This window comes from Panthera tigris, chromosome D4 (assembly GCF_018350195.1).
Source record: "Panthera tigris isolate Pti1 chromosome D4, P.tigris_Pti1_mat1.1, whole genome shotgun sequence".
Taxonomy (NCBI): Eukaryota; Metazoa; Chordata; class Mammalia; order Carnivora; family Felidae; genus Panthera; species Panthera tigris.
The window spans coordinates 25,655,439-25,673,852 of NC_056672.1; the positions used below are offsets into that span (position 1 = coordinate 25,655,439).

At 40.9% G+C, this 18,414-nt stretch overlaps 1 protein-coding gene across 3 annotated transcripts in view; it reads left to right on the plus strand.

Moving 5' to 3' along the window:
- Positions 1-18,414, plus strand: part of NTRK2 (neurotrophic receptor tyrosine kinase 2) — a 331,706-nt gene that overhangs the window by 34,237 nt on the left and 279,055 nt on the right. For all 3 annotated transcript variants that reach the window (XM_042963894.1, XM_042963893.1, XM_007091116.2), the window contains exons 5-8: positions 2,092-2,246; positions 14,773-14,909; positions 15,417-15,549; positions 18,011-18,316. In XM_042963894.1, coding sequence (XP_042819828.1) covers positions 2,092-2,246; positions 14,773-14,909; positions 15,417-15,549; positions 18,011-18,316 — 731 coding nt within the window. The remainder of the gene's footprint in view (positions 1-2,091; positions 2,247-14,772; positions 14,910-15,416; positions 15,550-18,010; positions 18,317-18,414) is intronic.

Here is an 18,414-nt window from a genome sequence, read left to right on the forward strand (position 1 = left end):
ATTCCTATGGGGAGGTTGCCTAGAACACCCCAAAGCAGAGGCTCTGTGTGTCAGAGGTGGGGTTGCCGGATGGACGAGGCCTTTGAATCCCAGGCAGTCGCTTTGGTTCAAACTGTATATATTGCCTGGGTTGTAGGATCCGCCCCTATTCACAAGGAAAACGTGCAGAGAGAAGATGCCATTAGTGCAGAGACAAATCAGTGGGTTATAAGGAGGGTTGCCTGGTGCCCCGTGTCAACGATGGGCAGTCATTGGAATACACTGAGTTTGCGGAGTTGAAGTGGTAAGCTTTCTCACATAGGAATAGGCACATACAATTTAAGGAAGATGTGAAATGGAATGAGATGCTCAGTGTGAACATTTTGAGCATCACTGCAGGAAATTTCCTCAACGGGTCAAAAATCAGAGCACTGATTTCAAATTCACACATTTCTGTTTTCTCCCTGCAGCATATTTAATCGGTTCTCGAAACACATGTTAATTGTGGGCCTGGTTGCATATTGGACTGGGATGTAGGGAGAAGTTTCTGTGTTCCAGGATTCTGCTCTCTAGTGGGAGACATGGAAGCGTAAGCGAATGAGTGTAATGTGCTCTGACAGTCTCTGGAAGAGGGGTTTGCATGGGGACTGAAGAATTGAACCCCAGCTGTCTGCCAGCGTTGTGTGGTCATTGATCGTTGCGATAGTTACAACTGAAGATCCTTCACTTCTTTAGCCCTTCTGTGGATTTAGTTGTACCTTCTTTTTTTGAAAGATTCTTTAGTTTTTCACGTACTTCGAGCGCCAGGAAGCCTCTTGGATTAGTTGAAGTTTAAGCATTGTGGATGTCTTCCCATTGTAGTCTGTCTCCAGTAGCATCAAATCGTATTGTGGTGATGGAAGGATACTTGGAGGCGATCAAGCGGACACAAATTAATTGAGTCTGCCATGACCACATTTTCCCCAAAGAAACTCCTGGAAGAGTCTCTAGGGATCCCAGAGATTCTTAGAACCCAACCAGAAAACCACAGGAGTAAATGATGTTGCAAAGCCTAGGTCCTGTCCTCAAGGAAATCTTAAGTATTGTGGCTAATGCCAGGCAGAGCCTATGTAACGATTGTAAATGGCCTCATTTAAAGGCTCATTACCATAAATGGAATTCATCTTAAATAGGCCACTGAGTATTATAAATAAACATTTAAAGATTTTTTTCTTGTGGTTTTTATTTTCCTCTTGACTACTTCCTCTCTTACCCTTCGTAGGCCATGGGAGTCCAGGCAGCTCGGCTGAGTGGTGGTTTTCTCTATGCAGACCGTCCCACAGCGGGCTGAGTGGCTCAGTCTGGAGCTCACTTGCCCTTGCTCTCAGAAACCCTGAACTTGGTGTGTGTGCGCATGCGTGAGTGTGCATGCGTGAATGTGTGTGCGTGTGTGTGTGTGTGTGTGTGTGTATGTGTAGGAGGTTTAAGAGTCCCTTCCAGGCTCTTGGTCACATTTACTCCAACTTCTTGGCATCCGTTCGGCTGACCTGTGGTTGCATCGTGCAGAAAGCTGGGGGCGCCACCCTCCCGGCTCTAACATTTTAATCTTAGCTTTGTATTTACAGTCTCATTTTAAAGTAAGATGAAATTGCTGTGCTCCCCACTGTAGTTTGAGCTCATTAAATAATAACACTCGAATCTGTAGCCAGGTCAGAAATAAGTGTGTTAGCATTCCTGACAACTGTTAACTATTGGCATCTTGACTTAAGATCTCGCTTACTATATAATAGCTGTGATAAATTTGTTATGGCATCTTATTTTTCCCCATCCTATGAGACATCCATTCCTATCCTACATTATAGCTCTTTCTGTCCCTGTCTTGTTTCCCTATTACTCTGAAAGGTTTTGCGTTACTTTGCATCCTTTAGAGTCCACGGGGTGTTTGCACCTAGCAGAAGACCAGTAAGTATTAGCTAAATGAATGAATAAGTGTTGTGAAACTGCGCAGGTGGGTATGACTTCCAAAGATTGTGGGTCATAAAGAATTCATAATGTTGTAGTGCTTCATAAACACTAGGGTAGTTAAAACGAGAAAAGAGAAGCCTGATCTGGTTTCATTTTTGTTCTGTGTAGGATCCTGGTGGGCAATCCATTTACATGCTCCTGTGACATTATGTGGATCAAGACTCTTCAGGAGACTAAATCCAGCCCAGAAACTCAGGATTTGTACTGCCTAAATGAAAGCAGCAAGAATATTCCCCTGGCAAACCTGCAGATACCCAATTGTGGTAATTTACTTTCGAATCAATGAATTCTACTTGCTATTAATTATTCTAATTGCCTTGGTGTGGTAGAGAGTCTGGGAGGATTATCACTACCCAGATTTTATATAGTATGCTGTTGAGGTCTCTGGTGAGCTGGGCAACATTTGTATGCAGTGTGGAGAAATCAGCTGGGAACAACTTTGCTGAATATTCTTTGCAAGTAGAATATTAATTCGGAGTGGATGGCTTTAAAGTGCATGGAGAAAAAGTACACTGTTGATTCCTTTGTTTCTTTGTTCGTTTGTCTGTTCACGCATCCATCCATCCATCCATCCATCCATCCATCCAAAAACTATCTGCTAAGAGTGTAATACTTGATTGGCTACGTATTTACTTACCCAGGCTGTGGAGAGGGAAAGATCTCGTGGTGATAAAGTGTCCTCCCAGTACAAGAAAATGCAGATCAATCCAGCACATTCCCTTACACTTGTCTTGCTGCCAGATGTCTGTGTCTCTTGATGGGGCACCACGAATCTGCCCTTATACCTGCTTTTCCCATGTTTGGGTTTCCAGGCTCCTCCTTCATCTTGCCCCCACTCCTCCTCAGCATTTACAACTCCAGAATTTAAGGGGGCACCTTATGACAAAGTCCCATCTCTCTGTGAGTGCCAGTGTGTTTGCAAGGAAGGAAAACCCAAACGTTCTGGTTAGGATTTTCCTGCTAAGGACTTCTGTGATGTACCTCCTCGAATACTCACATATGCGTAGTCCAGCCAGTTAGTTAGCTCACAGTTATATTTGATCTTCTGGCCGAGTGGCTGGTGACAGAGCAGAAAGCCATGTAGCACCTGATTCCTGTCTGTCAGGAATCTGTATATGAACCACGAACATTCGATTCTTTGTTTTCAGAAGACCGTGCTGTTTGGGGTCAATTTTTCTTGAAGGAAAATATAGCTGTTGTTCATTTTTAAAGAGAATGTAATAAAAGGAAAGAGAAGTATTTGTTTCTTACCCTGAAGGGGCTTACAAGACAGCAGTTACTCTTCCCATAGATTCTTCTCTCCCAGAGCCCTTGGGCTTTATCATAGGGGAACCAGGCTTTGTTCTCTTGACAGCTTCCCTGAGCTTTCTTTGCTAGCCAACACTTAAACAAACCCAACTTTTAATATATATCTCCTCCCGATTGAGAAGAGGGCAGCTGTGCTCTGTTCTGGTATAAATTTGCACCGCTGAGAGAAGTCGCCTGGAGGGACAAGAAATTCAGTGTTGAGTCACCTGGCCTCTTGGCTGGCTCCCAAGTCCACATGGCTGTTGTGACCACATTGGTTCAGCAACCACTGAGAGGAAGAAAGAAAGCGCATCTAAGTCATGCTCTTAGTTCACAAATGGCCTCTTAATAGACGTCTGCTTTGCCCTTGCCTGAAGCCAGTTCTTCGGGTTTTTTTTTTTTTAATAATTTTAATTTTTGGCCAACTTGTCTTGACAGCTTTTGGTAATGCGCTGAATCTATAGGGTTATTGATAGACTATTACGATTGGGGGAGGGTAAGGGTAAGAGGGAACTGGTCCTCATTTTTCCTGGTCAGTTTGTCAGTTTTCAGTAAGTTTTATTTGTTTCCTACAAATTAGTCAACTGTGTGTCTTAGGAGCTTTTGAATTCACTGTCATGATTTGGGAGGCATATGTTTGATGGCTCCATTAGGACCATTGCGTTCATGGTAACATTCACAATTAATTTCAGTGTCAACGATGCTAAAGCTACCTTGTAAAATCAGTTCTCTACCACTTTTGTATTCTTAAATTGGTTTGTTGTTTGTTAATTTTTCTTTCTGTCCAAACTTTTTTTTTTACTTATTAATAATTGCACAAATAAGGTCGATACATTTTGTTGTAAAAATAACCTGCATTACACATAAAGCTTGTGTTTTTCTTGTTTTCAGGTTAGTGGTTAGAGATCTGTAATACTCTTTTGAATCATTGCACAGTATTCATGGTGGCATATACCTCAATTACATTAAAATTTCCATATTGTTGGGCATTTAGCTTATTTCTCATTTTTCGTCACTCCAGAAATGTTTCAACGAGTATCTTTACTCTTTGCTCTTTGTACTGTGTACAGATGAAAAGGTTTTTCTGGGATCCAGAACAGGAAGCAGAAGTTTTGGCTTCTATGGTTTGCGCATTAAAAAGCAGTTGTACCAAATTATAGCCACTCCAGCAAGGCATGCCTTGATATTAGCAAACTTTTTACTTTTTTGCTTGTCTAAAAACTGGTAGGTCATTGCTTTCTGGTTTGCATTTTCCTGATGACTATTGAGTTTCTTCTGTGTTTATGGGACATTGTGTCTATTCCTTGATGAATCATCTACTTACATCCTTTGCTTATTTTTCTACAGTGTTTTCCTTTTCTTCCATTGATAGTGTTTTTTATTTTATTTTTTCTTAATTTGTTTGAAAGCTATACCTTATGTTTTTGTTTTTTTGTAAATATATAATGCCCCAATATTCACCGCCCCTATCAAAACGTATTTTTTCTTGTAAGCATCTAGAGATAACACCCAACAAGACAGGAAAAGATACCTTTATTTCTCTTTACTTTCTTGTCCCATCTCTCAGATTGTTGTCAAATACGATTTTATTTTTAGATTGTTACTTGACTTTTATGAAGATTTACTGTTTCTTTGCATGCCATTAAACTCTTGTACCCTACTACCTTTTAGAGCAGCTTTTCTTTTTGCTGGCGTGTAGCCTCTAATATTTCATTCAGAGAAATTAAAAAAAAAATCTTGAAGTCCTTGCCTGGTGGAAACTCAAGACTGTATATTTTCTTCTCAATGGAATCGGCTAAGTATAAAATTCTAGATTCAAACAAATTCCTTTTAGAACTTTGCAGATGTGGTACCATGTTCTCTTTGTATTCAATGTTGCAGGTAAGAAGCTTGAGGCCAGTCTTATGCTTACTTCTCGACAGGTCACCTATGCTTTTCTTTTCCTTCCAGAAGCTTTGAGGATTTTCTCCTTTTCCATGTTATTCTGAAATTTTCACCATCATGTAACTAGGTGTGTGTTTTTATTCTAAAAAAGATTTTGTAAAGTGCTGTTTGATACGCAGCATACTCTTTCAGTGTGAGGGTTTATGTCTGAAGTTCTGGAAGGATTTTCTAATTTATGTAGATGGACGTTTACACTTCCGGCTCCACCCTCCATACCTCTCGGCCTTCAGTAGTGTTTCCCATCTGTTTGTCCTTTTGCGTGACATGATGGGAAAATTGGTTTACTCATGCTTTGTCCTTCAGCTGTTTCTCCGGATACTGAGTTTCTCCCTTCCAACAATTAATTTTGAATTTCCACAGTCTCTAGTGATTGAGTTTTTCTATGACTGAAACACCCTTTTCCGTGTTGGGGTTCACTGTATCCCCAGGGTGTCACCAGTACCAAGCACTGCTGATTTTCTCTGGTGACCTTCCTGCGCTCATTGCTTCCATTTGGGAGTGGCTCCAACTCTTACTGGATGCTGTGTCCACAGTGAGAGCGTAGCGACAGGATATGTCGCATCTACTCAGTTTTCTTAACCAGTGGCCCCCGTGGCTCAGCTGAAGTGGGGCTCCACTCTGTCCTGCCATCTGCCCCTTGAGTCTTGGGTCAGCCTAGAGCTTCCCTATTGGCTTTTGTGAAGCAAATACTTACGTGTCCCTTTGAGGCTGTGTTGATTTTCTTTAACCCCACTTTCTCACTTTCTCTTGTTCAGGAGTTTTTCATCGTGTTCTGGTTTCTTATTCACTAACACTGGAATTTTATAAGTTATTTTTTTTTAATTTTTTTTTAATGTTTATTTATTTTTGAGACAGAGAGAGACAGACAGAGCATGAACAGGGGAGGGGCAGAGAGAGAGGGAGACACAGAATCTGAAACAGGCTCCAGGCTCTGAGCCGTCAGCACAGAGCTCGACGCGGGGCTTGAACCCACGGACTATGAGATCATGACCTGAGCCGAAGTCGGACGCTTAACCGACCAAGCCACCCAGGCGCCCCATGGAATTTTAAAAAGTTTTGCAAAATATCTAGAGATTTGAGATCAGAATGGGAAGCTCCGGTTGGGGGCTTAGTCATATGTTGCTTTTCTTCATCATGGTTTCCTAGTTTGGGCTCTTTAAAGAGAAGTTAGATTGAGCAGTAGATTGACACTAGGCTGTTGGATTTAAATTGTTTCTGAAAGTCCATACTACAGGAATCAGAAAATAAGCTACTATCTTTAAGTTATATAGATGTCTTATTTAAAGCTTGGATTTGTGGTCAGTTGGCTTTTCTTTCAGGTCTTGCCCTTTGCAGACTTTTAAAATATATCTATTGTGTTTAATTACATCACAGTTTCATAGAGTTCAGCTTCACTTTTTTTTGTATGAAACTGTTAACTAAGTCCAAGAGTAATTCATAAGAGTATTGTATGGTCTTCTGTGTTTGTTTCATCATTCTAAACCAATGATTCCCAATAACTATGACTATTCCATTAATTTGCAACTGGTAACATTTTAATTTCAATAAGAAAGACCTACCGAGATTTTATTCATTCATAAGGTGGGCTTTCTTTAAAAACTTTCCCTTTTACTATTTCACCATCTAAGTATTGTATTAACAAACGCTCTACATTTTTAAAGCAAAAAATACACCCTCTGTGGTGTCTAATGTATCCATTGAACATAATAGGCATTTGATAAATGTTTGCTGAATTCATCAATTAATAAATGCATGAGCCACACATGTTCTATTAATGATCGGGCTGGACCAAATTTTTATATAATGGTATGGATATTTCAGTTAAGAGAACTTAAGCATTTGTGTTATTCTAGCTGAATTATTCCATATTTTAGTATTTTGTAGTTCCCTTTGAAATTTCTGTCATCATCTCATTGTGAAAGTATCTCCCTTTCCTTCTTCTTAGTGATTAACTGAGCTTAGTAGGCGGGGCTGGGAAGTTTAATGGCCCTGTTACCATTAGCAGCATGGTCAAAATGTCTCACAGTATTGCTCTAACAGCCCCTCCTGCCGTGAACTACTGTAAATTTACTCATGCTGGGAAACATGTTGTGGTCTGTTCCTCCACTAGGTCCTTTTTAACCTTAGAAAAACTTTATTAATTGCAGCAACAATTTAACTTTATTAAAGGCAACAAAACACATGCATCTCAAGTCTCCACATTAATAAGAAAAAAAAAAAAAGGGTCACCACGCACACCGGTTCTGGAGACAGAGATAGAATCACACAAATTTTGTAGAAGGAATATTATTTTGTCCAGTCACTGTGCTGACTTAATAGAAGACCATCCCTGCTACTTTGTCAGTTGATCTTCAACGGTTAGTTTTGCAATGCAGTCTTTTCAATCATTTCCCCTCAGTAAGTGGGATTATTAAAGAACAGTATACTTTATGCTTTGATTATGATTTAAATCTCTGGAAGAGAGTTTCTTCAGGAAGTGTTAGCAGTGGATGGGATGCTCTAAGTAGATGGCAAATATATTTAAGAAGGGCAATAGTCCTCTGGGTCATATCAAAACAATCCCTCCATCCATTTTACTAGGAGCTAGTTACCACAGAACATGCTAGTCCCACAGTGACTATAAGGTGGTAATTCACTTGATGGTTGGACTGCAGTTGACTGTATTAAACCCCCTTAATGGTCCCTTGGATTGAAATCAGTCCTGCCTTTGGTTTCCTTGTTACGTATAACGACGATTTCAATTTTCCCAACTTTTTCGACCTTGAAGCTTTCAATGTAGAGATTCCTTAAGACACATCAACAGAATACTATTTATGATGGTAAAAGTCAATTCATAGGTACCTGGAGAAGAAGGCTGGTTCCTTGAGGTAAATTGGTTTTACTTAACCGATAAGATTTACTTTTGGTTATTGCCCTGTGGTTTGTAGCATACGTCTGTTAAGCATATTCCTTCCTACAGAGTCCTTCATTGTTTTAAACCAGGAAAATAGACTGATAGCAATTCTGCTTTGTTAGATGATGGGAGATGAAAAGGAAATGCGATGTCAATACTCTGGAAGTTATATTGGTATAACACATTATTTTCTTACCATCTTAGCTGGATAGATTTTTTTTTCTGAAAAGCATATAAAAAGTCTAGTTTATTACTTTGCTTTACTTTTACTTGGGATCAGGTTCTGTCTACTAAAATAAAGGCAACCACACAGTGGATTGTTGTTTTCCTTTATCTTTTTAGGATGGAAAATAAAGCTGGTTTGTTTTTTTTTTTTTTCTGTCAGCTGCTGACACAGTTTTTGTGTTTAGAAGTTTCCTGGTTGCTGACTCTGTAATGACACAGCTCACAAGCATAGAAGCACCATTTCCATTTTGGGCCTGGAAAGTCACTTTGCTAATTTTCTGTCATTTTTGTCTGGGTGTAAAGCAGCCACTTCTAAATAGGTCAGGCTCATTCTGGCTTCATTCCTGGTAGTGAAATCTATATGCTTAAGAGAGAGATTGGAAGATATGCCAACAGGAGAGAAAGTGAGAGGAGAGGAGACACTAGACAAAATCATAATTTCCTTGAATATTTCATGCATGGAATGATGACCCAACACAGAATGAACAGAGCTCAGGAGGACTAAAACAAGATGAGAAAGAATGTAATCCCTAACTTTAGGTGGCTGTTGAAAAATGAAACCCAAATCTGACCTATGTCACTTACTGCAAAGTTGAGTTAATGATTCAAAATGATTAGAGGTCAGTTTGCCTCACTTATTAGGAAGTGAGACCCTACTTATTTGTTTCTTATTTTTTTTAGTGAGAGGTCACCTGCATTTATTCTTACCTAATATTTTATTAATAGTGAGCATTTTCTTATCCATTAGGAATGGTGACAGAGGACTGGAGGGAATTTGCATACTTTATTTTTATTTATTTATTTATTTTAATGTTTATTTATTGTTGAGAGCAAGCATGAGTGGGAGAGGGGCAGAGAGAGAGGGGGACGGAGGATCTGAAGCAGGCTCTGCGCTGACAGCTTCGCACAGCAGTGAATGCTATGTGGGGCTCGAACTCATGAGCCATGAGATCATGACCTGAGCTGAAGTCTGACGCTCTACCAACTGAGCCACCCAGGTGCCCTGAGAATCTGCATACTTTCAATTAGTGATCCTAGGAGCTGTAGTCAACACTCTGGAAGTGTGTGCTAATGGAAGGACACAGAGGCATGGGAGAGCCCATTGAAGGAGGCTGTGTGTGTTGGTTAAGGCCATGGAGACAGATGAGGGTCAAGGCCAGCTCCCACTCATTAGCTATTTAGTTATGATACTTGATAAGCTTTAACTTCATTTGGAAATGGGGATACTAACGACTCCTGCTTTCAAGAGTTTTTAGGATGCCAAATAAGGTAATGTGGAAAATATTACAGACGAGGTCTAGCACACATTAAGTACTCAGTAAACATTAGCTGTTAAAGTTATTACGATCATCAATATGAACATTTAGCCTTCAATATATTTTACATCTAATATTTAAATATGCGTATCTCTTATATTTTGTGAAATTGCTGCAAATAAAAGTAAGAAAGCCACAACGAGATCCCACAGAGAAGTGGTTAACTCAAAAAAGCTGGGGAATATAAGATCAGTGGAAGTGAAATGATTCCTTTAGAGCAGGACTTCTGAGAGATTTTAATGTGTGATGGGCATAGTGAACGTTCAGAGTTACAAAACAATACAGAGTTACAGTAGGCTCTTATTTTTTTTTAAATCTTAGATATTCCACACCTCCCTCTTTAGCCCCCCACAGAACATCTCAAGGAGTCTGAATTCCACAGAACACATTCTGGGGAAAGTTCCATGGATGAGATGATTGCTCGGGCCCCTGCCAAATTTAAGAATAATAGTTGTAGACACAAAAACCTAGTGAGCAATTGTCCAGCCAACATCTATCATCTAAACAAACCCTTGCTACTCCAAGTGTAGTCTGTGGAACAGAGAGTTTGCTAGAAATGTAGACTTTCAAGGCCCCAACCTAGACCTACCAGAAAGAAGCAGTGATTTTTTTTTTTAACGTTTTTATTTATTTTTGAGACAGAAAGAGACAGAACGTGAGCAGGGGAGGGGCAGAGAGAGAAGGAGACACAGAATCTGAAGCCAGGCTCCAGGCTCTGAGCTGTCAGCACAGAGCCCAGCGCGGGGCTCAAACTCAAGAACCGTGAGATCGTGACGCAAGCCGAAGTCAGATACTTAACCAACTGAGCCACCCAGGCGCCCCGAAAGAAGCAATGATTTCAATGAGATCTGCTGGTCATTTCACATACGCATTACAGTTTGGGAGGCCCCAGTCTCAAGAAAGTCAGCCTTTCCACCGTGCGGTTGGTGACTTTCTGCCGAGGTCTGCAGGCCGGTGTGTCCTTTCTGAACACATCCGCATCAAGAGACGTGGACACGGAGGTGGCTGTCGGGCTGGGCAGATGGTCATTTCTGATCTCCAGTCAGGTTTCTCCGAGTGCAAGAGGAAGACACGTCTGCAGCTTCAATCAGGATCCCATGACAGTAGTGCTAGAAGCTGTTGGAAGCTTCGCTGAGCTTTGCTCTGTGCTTGTGCCGATTTCAAATCTTATTAAGCCAGGAAGTAGTGCCTGGCAAATGGTTTATCCTGCCTTGGCTGTTCATGCATCCCAATTCATTTTTATTGTGCTAATTAAGCCTCAAGTGATATTTCAAGTACAGATTGTTTTTTCCATTATTGAATCTTTGGCCAGCATATTAATGCTTTAGAATTAACGTGAGTCAGATGCTTACTCATTTGTGGAAGACTTTACATTTAAAAGATCTAGACTTGGCCAATTTTGCACAGATTCCTTTGGAGACTGCTATGACAGGGTGATACAATTTCTCTATAAATAAAGGAGACTCATTCTTCCTTCACAAATAGACACGTAATTATTTTTTAAATGAACTAAATTCTCAGGTTATGGATACATATTGGTATTTATGTTCTGTGTTAAAATGGATGTACTCAGTCTGTGAAGGAAGTACAGTGTAGTGGTGAAGATCTTGAACTTTGGGTTCATATCCCAGGTCTACAGGTACTTGGGCAATTTTGGAAGATGTATTTGACTTTTCCAGAACTCATATTCTTCATTAAGCAGATGAGGACAAATCCTTAACTCCATGATTCCTTGTAACGATTAAATAAAACAATCATTTAAAGTACTAGAGGGGCGCCTGGGTGGCCCAGTCGGTTGAGCATCAGACTCTTGATTTCAGTTCAGGTCATGATCTCACTGTCATCAGATCAAGCCCTGCGTTGGGCTCTATGCTGACAGCACAGAGCCTGCTTGAGATTCTCTCCCTCTTTCTCTGCCCCTCCCCCCCTCAAAATAAATAAATTAATATTAAAAAATACAGTACTAGAAAAGAGTTTCTGGTTCAGTGAATGCCCAATAAATACTACTACTATTATTGTAATTAAACAAACATTTTTAGAATTGTTAATCATATAAATTTAGGCTTAACCAAAAAAAAAAACTAAATTAAATTTTTTAGGAGAAATTAAGATTATGGCACAGCATTCTCTACTGAGAATCTCTATTTTAACTTTTTTTTTTTTTTTTTTTTCTGCTCAGGATTTCCAAACTATTACATGCATTTGTAAAAGGTAGGAAATTCATGTCATAGGTTTGTATTCAAGGTGCCAAAAGGGATGCCTCCAGGCTCTCTTGGTGGAGTCTGGCTGGTGGAAGAGGTCATACCTTGAGGACAGGCAGCAGGGCAGGCCCTGGCTCTGTGATCCCTCCAGAATCAATAGATAAATCTCAAAGTCCAAGAACATGGGAGAGGAATCAACAAGGCCCGGAAGGGTGCAAGCTGGAAAGCAGATGGATGAATAGAAACTGAAGTAAATGCTGAGAATGCTGATTACCAGGTTGGCAGCAGCAAAGGCTTGGGGACACTTGGTTTGGGATGCAGAGCTGGTACAAGGCTCAGAAAGAAGCAGGAATGCAGGGAGAACCAAACACAGGAGAGTGCTTCAAGTTCCTTGTAGAGCAGTTAAAGCCATTGTCATTCCATACGTTCCAACTGGCTGCACCCCTCCCTCCACAGCAGAAAACTGGAGGTTTATTCTCCCTCTTTTTAGTGTTTATTTTTGAGAGAGAGAGAGAGAGGGAGACACAGAATCTGAAGCAGGCTGCAGGCTCTGAGCTGTCAGCACAGAGCATGATGCGGGGCTTGAACTCATGAACTGCAAGGTCATAACTTGAGCTGAAGTTGAAAGCTTAACCAACTGAGCCACCCAGGTGCCCTGGGAAGTTTATTCACTAAAGAGGATCAAACAAAGATTATCAGGAACTCCAGAAAGGGTTGAGGCTGTGAGAGCCATAGAGAAAATGATGGATTTACATACTGAATATTGATATTTCCATCCTTCTTCCTCTTCTGGGCAGGACACTGGTAGAGCATTATCTGAATAATGTGACCAGACCTTGTCCCAAAGTGATCTAATGATACTAAGGTCAGGTGGTATCCAGTTTAAGAAGGCCACTAATACTACTCTACAATGAAGCTGGCAGTTAAATGCACAATGTGTCTCGTACCTTGTTCTTAAAGATGTGTGAATGGCCAACAATACCCGCTGTTTGAGAAAAGCTTATAATCAGAGAGACAAATACCAAACAAACAGATACAAAAAAAAAAAAAAAAAAAAAAGTTGCGAGAAACAGTGTTGATGCGGAGAGAAGAAAAATTCAAAAGATTATTGACGTCTCAAAGAGATCAGGAGATACCGCACCCATGAAACAAAGACAGGGTGCCATAAAAATAGAAGACCATTCAGGAACAAAAAGAAGAGCCTCAGAAGTTAAGAGTACGACAGAGATTGAAAACCTCGGAGTATGAAACTCAGAGTATTAGGGGCCTTTTTGAAACCCTGTGAAAGATACAACATCGCTGTCTATTGGTTGCTGATAGGAAAGGTCCTGAAGAGGTCACGCAGGCCACTGACAGCCGGATCTTGTTGGGAAGTCCCTTGCCAGGGGTGGGAACACCCTGAGACCTACCCTATATAAACCTTGCTCCAGTCCGGTTTCAGTAATAAAGAATAATGGCTTTGTCAGTGGGGATGGCATCGTAGGCGAGGGGTGTATGGCAGTTTTGTGAAGATAATGGGTCAAATAGGGCAATTCAATGGCTCTTGAAGATGAATTGCCTTTTCTGACCTCTGGGTTACTCCTGAGTTAATGATGTGTCATAGGTCCTTGGGACACAGCTGTCTGGCTGAACGCAGTCCCAAGCAGAGTTTCTGATACCAAGTGCGGGACTAGCTTGACAGGCAGGACGTGACATATCGTTACACTCGCTGGGACGCGCCTTCATGCAGAAAATACTATGAGTCCCATGTGGTTGAAAGCAGTGTAAACACCCACTAGGTGCGATAGTTTAATGAAGTGATAATGGCACCAATAAAGAAAAGCTAGCTTTTGAAATGTGAAAGTATAGATCCACATGACTTGTTTTTTTTATTATATCGTGAAGTTTACAATAACCAGTTTTTCTTATGATATTCGGCTATGACTTCTATGGCTTCGGAACATTCTAATACTGTGATGGTCAGGCTTCGTGTCTGAAGAATGCTTTAAAACTATCTTTTTTTTCCCCCATAATCTGTTTCAAAATTGAGGTCTGGTAGTGAGGTTATGTTTATGAGTTACTTAATGTAAAAAATTGGTTTATCCAAAAAACATAGATGTCTTGCACCCTTTTGTTTTTGACTATAAAAAACTGGGTTATTGGGGTGCCTGGTGGCTCAGTCAAAGTGTCCAGCTCTTGATTTCGGCTCAGGTCATGATCTCACGGTTCCTGGGATCGAGTCCCTCATCGGGCTCTGGACTGACAGTGTGGAGCCTACTTGGAATTCTCTCTCTCTGCCCCTTCCCCCCACCTTGTGCTTGCTCTCTCTCTTTTCTCTCTCTCTCTCAAAAAATAAACATTAAAAAAAAACTAGATTGGCAACTGTAGAACAGTGAAAGAGGAGAAGACATAGTTTTATAAAGTAGTTTTTTTTAAAGTAAAAAGTTACTTTGCAATAATAACATTTTTTTAAGTTTTTATTGATTTGAGAGAGAGAGAGTGAATGCGTGCATGCATGTGAGTGTGAGCAGGGGAGGGGCAGAGAATGAGAGAGAGAGAGAGAGAGAGAGAGAGAGAGAGAGAGAGAATCCCAAACAGGCTCCATATTGTCAGCATGGAGCCCAATGTGGGGCTCGAACCCACAAACTGTGGGATCATGACCTGAGCTGAAACCAAGAGTCAGACGCCAACTGACCAAGCCACCCAGGTGCTCCTGCAATAGTATTTTTAAGAAATGTGCAAAATTTGTTTACCTCATCTTATTACCTCATATTGTTTGGTTCACATTAAATTTGTAAAGCTTACCAACCTGGCACTTTTTCAGATCACCATAAATCAGTCTCAGAAAGTAAATAATTACCAGTTCTAAAGCATGAAGAGTTTTCAATTTGTTGCTATTTTGACTATTTATATGTATCTCCATTTACTTTTTCTTGTTCCGCAGGTTTGCCATCAGCAAATTTGGCCGCACCTAACCTCACTGTGGAGGAGGGAAGGTCTATCACGTTGTCTTGCAGTGTTTCAGGCGATCCAGTTCCGAACTTGTACTGGGATGTCGGTAATCTGGTTTCCAAGCATATGGTAAGGCTTTTGTTTGGCTCTGTGTTCAGAGAGAGATGAGAGTGTCTCAAAACTTGAGATTGTATTAATCTAGCGATGATCGTTTAATATTTTATAGGGCCAGAAAGAGAAATTTACACTGTTTTTGATGTACATTTACTTGCTATTTATTCTTTTAGTTAACAAAGACTAGTGCAGGCTTGCATTTTCGTTGTGTATACCTACTAGATTAGAGTCTCTGTGTCTCTGGTGAGCTTCTTGCGACCCTGTGAGCAAGGTGAGGGGCGCTCCTTGGGCTCTTTTCCCTTGGAGAAAGGTAGGTAAGAATTCAAAGATTAAATCAGCATTGCGCATTAAACCATTGTAATCTAGAGAAGTAGAATAGCTCCTGATTGGTTCCTTTGCCTGGCCCCAAACCTTTTCTAATGGTATAGATTTCTTTCTTTCGTTAGGGGGAGACACTCCAAATCTTTTCACTTTGGCATCAGTTGTGATAAAGATTATTTTTGTCTGTTAATTCATTTGTAGAATGAAACGAGCCACACACAGGGCTCCTTAAGGATAACTAACATTTCATCTGATGACAGTGGAAAGCAGATCTCCTGTGTGGCAGAAAATCTTGTAGGAGAAGACCAAGATTCTGTCAACCTCACTGTACATTGTACGTAATCAGACCGGCCTATGTTTTTAATCGCAAACAATCGCGGACACACCTGCATTTGTCGTTGGGCACTCTGGGTGCTGCTGAAGTGTGTGAAAAAAAAGTGTGTGCTGTGTTCTGTGTGCAGTTTTTAAAGAGATATCAGCCTCTGTCACATGTTCTGTTTCTTCTCATCCCTCTTACTCGTGCATGTCTTTCTTTTAAGCTCCTTTTTTGATCTTAAACTTGTCCTCTTGTGCCTTCCCCCCTTCCCCCCCCAACCTTTTTTTTGGATAGAACATATTTTGAACTGGTTATCGTTCTCTTGTTAATAAGTTTTAGCTTAATTTCTGCCAAACCAGTTCCTAAAATTGTTTTCTCCATAAAAGCCATATGAAGATTTAAAGTTATACCACCTAAAGTATCAGGCTGGCTGTTCACAAACACCCAATTGTGCCGTCGATGCAATAAAACCTTATTAGTTTGACATCAGGTTTCTGTGGGAAGGTTGGTGGTGTCCTGCTTAAGTTATTGAAAATTGTTATTACCCACAGAACATTTTTATTATTGTTTTAAATTTCTGTATACATTGAAACTAAGATACAGGACACTAATCCTTCTTCAGCATACGTGTGTTATTTCCCAGTGTTGTAAACAACACAACACATAGCTTCACATTCCAGATTGTGGCGTTTAAGGCGAACATGTATTTGGTACAAATCACATATACTTTGCACATTGTTCCAAATTCTGAGCTGGCGTGGTATAAATTAATGAGGCGTTACTGTATTTGGGTCAGGGTTTGGATGAGAGAAACACAAGTGTGCACGTGTGTGTGTATGAATACACATTATACACGCGTAGACACATGGTATCAATACACTGGCTAAGGTCCCGTGGGGCACGTTCAGTGTGTGATTGTTGCAGTGCATGATTATGGTCACCAACTGTAAGTCCTTTGTCACTGTCAGTACTACCTCTGTGCCTAGTAGGTATTGGACTCATAATTTCTCATCATTTCGACCCACCCAGAAGCCTGAAATCAATGCTATCCCCAAACATACGCAACCAGCTTCCAACTTTATGTCCTTAAATCGACACCTCACCAAAAGCTCATTTGAGCATGGTGGAAGGAATATGTGGGCCCTGGGCTTGGGGGCCTGGGCTGGTGGGAGGAAGGTAAGTGTTGCCCCTACTCCACTGGGGTCCTTGTATTTGTAACACATAACTACAAATAAGGATGCTCAAATTCAAAGTCCTCTCAGTTAATATCTGTGGTGTTCACCATGGTCTGAAGAATTGACCTTATCTATCACAATCTAGGTAAAGAATAGAAGGAATAAATGGTGAATAATTTTAATAACTGAGATAGGCTTGGTAGTGAGCCTGGTCAGAGTGTATTTGTTAGCAAGTGGTGACTTTTCTCCCTCTTTGTGTGATGAACACGTACAACTGGGAAGCAAAGCAAGGACGGAAGGGCGGCTGGGTTAGGTGTCAGGAGACCCAGATCCTTGTTCCAGATCCGTCTCACTCCCTAAAACTGACCAAGTCATTTACCCTCGCTGGGCTTGGGTTTCCTCACCTGAAAAATGATGCTCTTAGGGCTCTGGAGGTATTTTCTAGTCCTTAATTGTATCATTATCAAAGTCAGACCACAATAAAATAAACAATTATGGGGGATTTTAAATACCCTCACTCAGGATAAGTACTCCGTTTAAAAATGCTACTTGAATGGTTGTTTCCCCAAAGCGTGAAGTGCTTTATTTTTCAAGTTAAAGTGGTCTCTAGGTTGTTTGTCTAGGTTTGGACAGAACCCCAGACATTTTAAAAGGATCAAAACATCGACTTCTGAAATCCTAGCAAAAGTGCAGCGTACTGTCATGAAATGTGATACTTTTAAAGAGCGTTTGCTATTGGCAATCAGTGAAAAGTACCAGCGGATCATACTTCATAATAATCAATCAGCATTGGCAGCAGCAGTCCCCGCCTTGGTCAATTTGCTCCGTTTTAGATAAGCTGTGTGAGATCCGTGCTGCAGGCAAGATTTCCAAAGTCGTTTCATTATTTGTGTTGTTGAGTGAAGTATTGCAGAAACAGTGGCCCTCAGCTTTCTGGTGATGAATCTACGTAATATCAAAGCGTATGTATTAGAAACCAAAGTTGACTTCCAGTGAACCCTTTCTGCTGTCAGAAATCTCTGCGATCTGTTTGGAGCTGGTTCTCACACTGCGAAATTTGAAAAACGACTATGGTTCGTGGGTCTTAAGTATGAGGAAAAGAGTCTCTTTGAAGCTGTCTGTAGGGAGTTCGATCAGCCTTGATGGTGATTCGAAATATTGATGGATTCCAGAGTCGCTGGTCCTGTATTTTCTTAAACCAAACAGTTCGTTGAATAAGATCCCCCCGCTGATGACGCAGATATCTGGAGATGGGGAGAGTTCTGAGCTTTCTGATGCTATTAACTTTCTCTTTTTCAATTTAGTTGCTCCAACTATCACATTTCTCGAATCTCCAACCTCAGACCACCACTGGTGCATTCCATTCACTGTGAAAGGCAACCCCAAACCAGCTCTTCAGTGGTTCTATAACGGGGCGATACTGAATGAGTCCAAGTACATCTGTACTAAAATCCATGTTACCAATCACACGGAGTACCATGGCTGCCTCCAGCTGGATAATCCTACTCACATGAACAATGGGGACTACAAGTTAGTAGCCAAGAACGAGTATGGGAAGGATGAGAAACAGATTTCTGCTCACTTCATGGGCTGGCCTGGAATCGTAGATGGTGAGTACCTGATGCTTTTGCATCCGGGGAGAGGATAGGGTATATCACTCAACTATTGACAAAATCATGCCTTCAACAAACCACCTGCAAACCCAGGG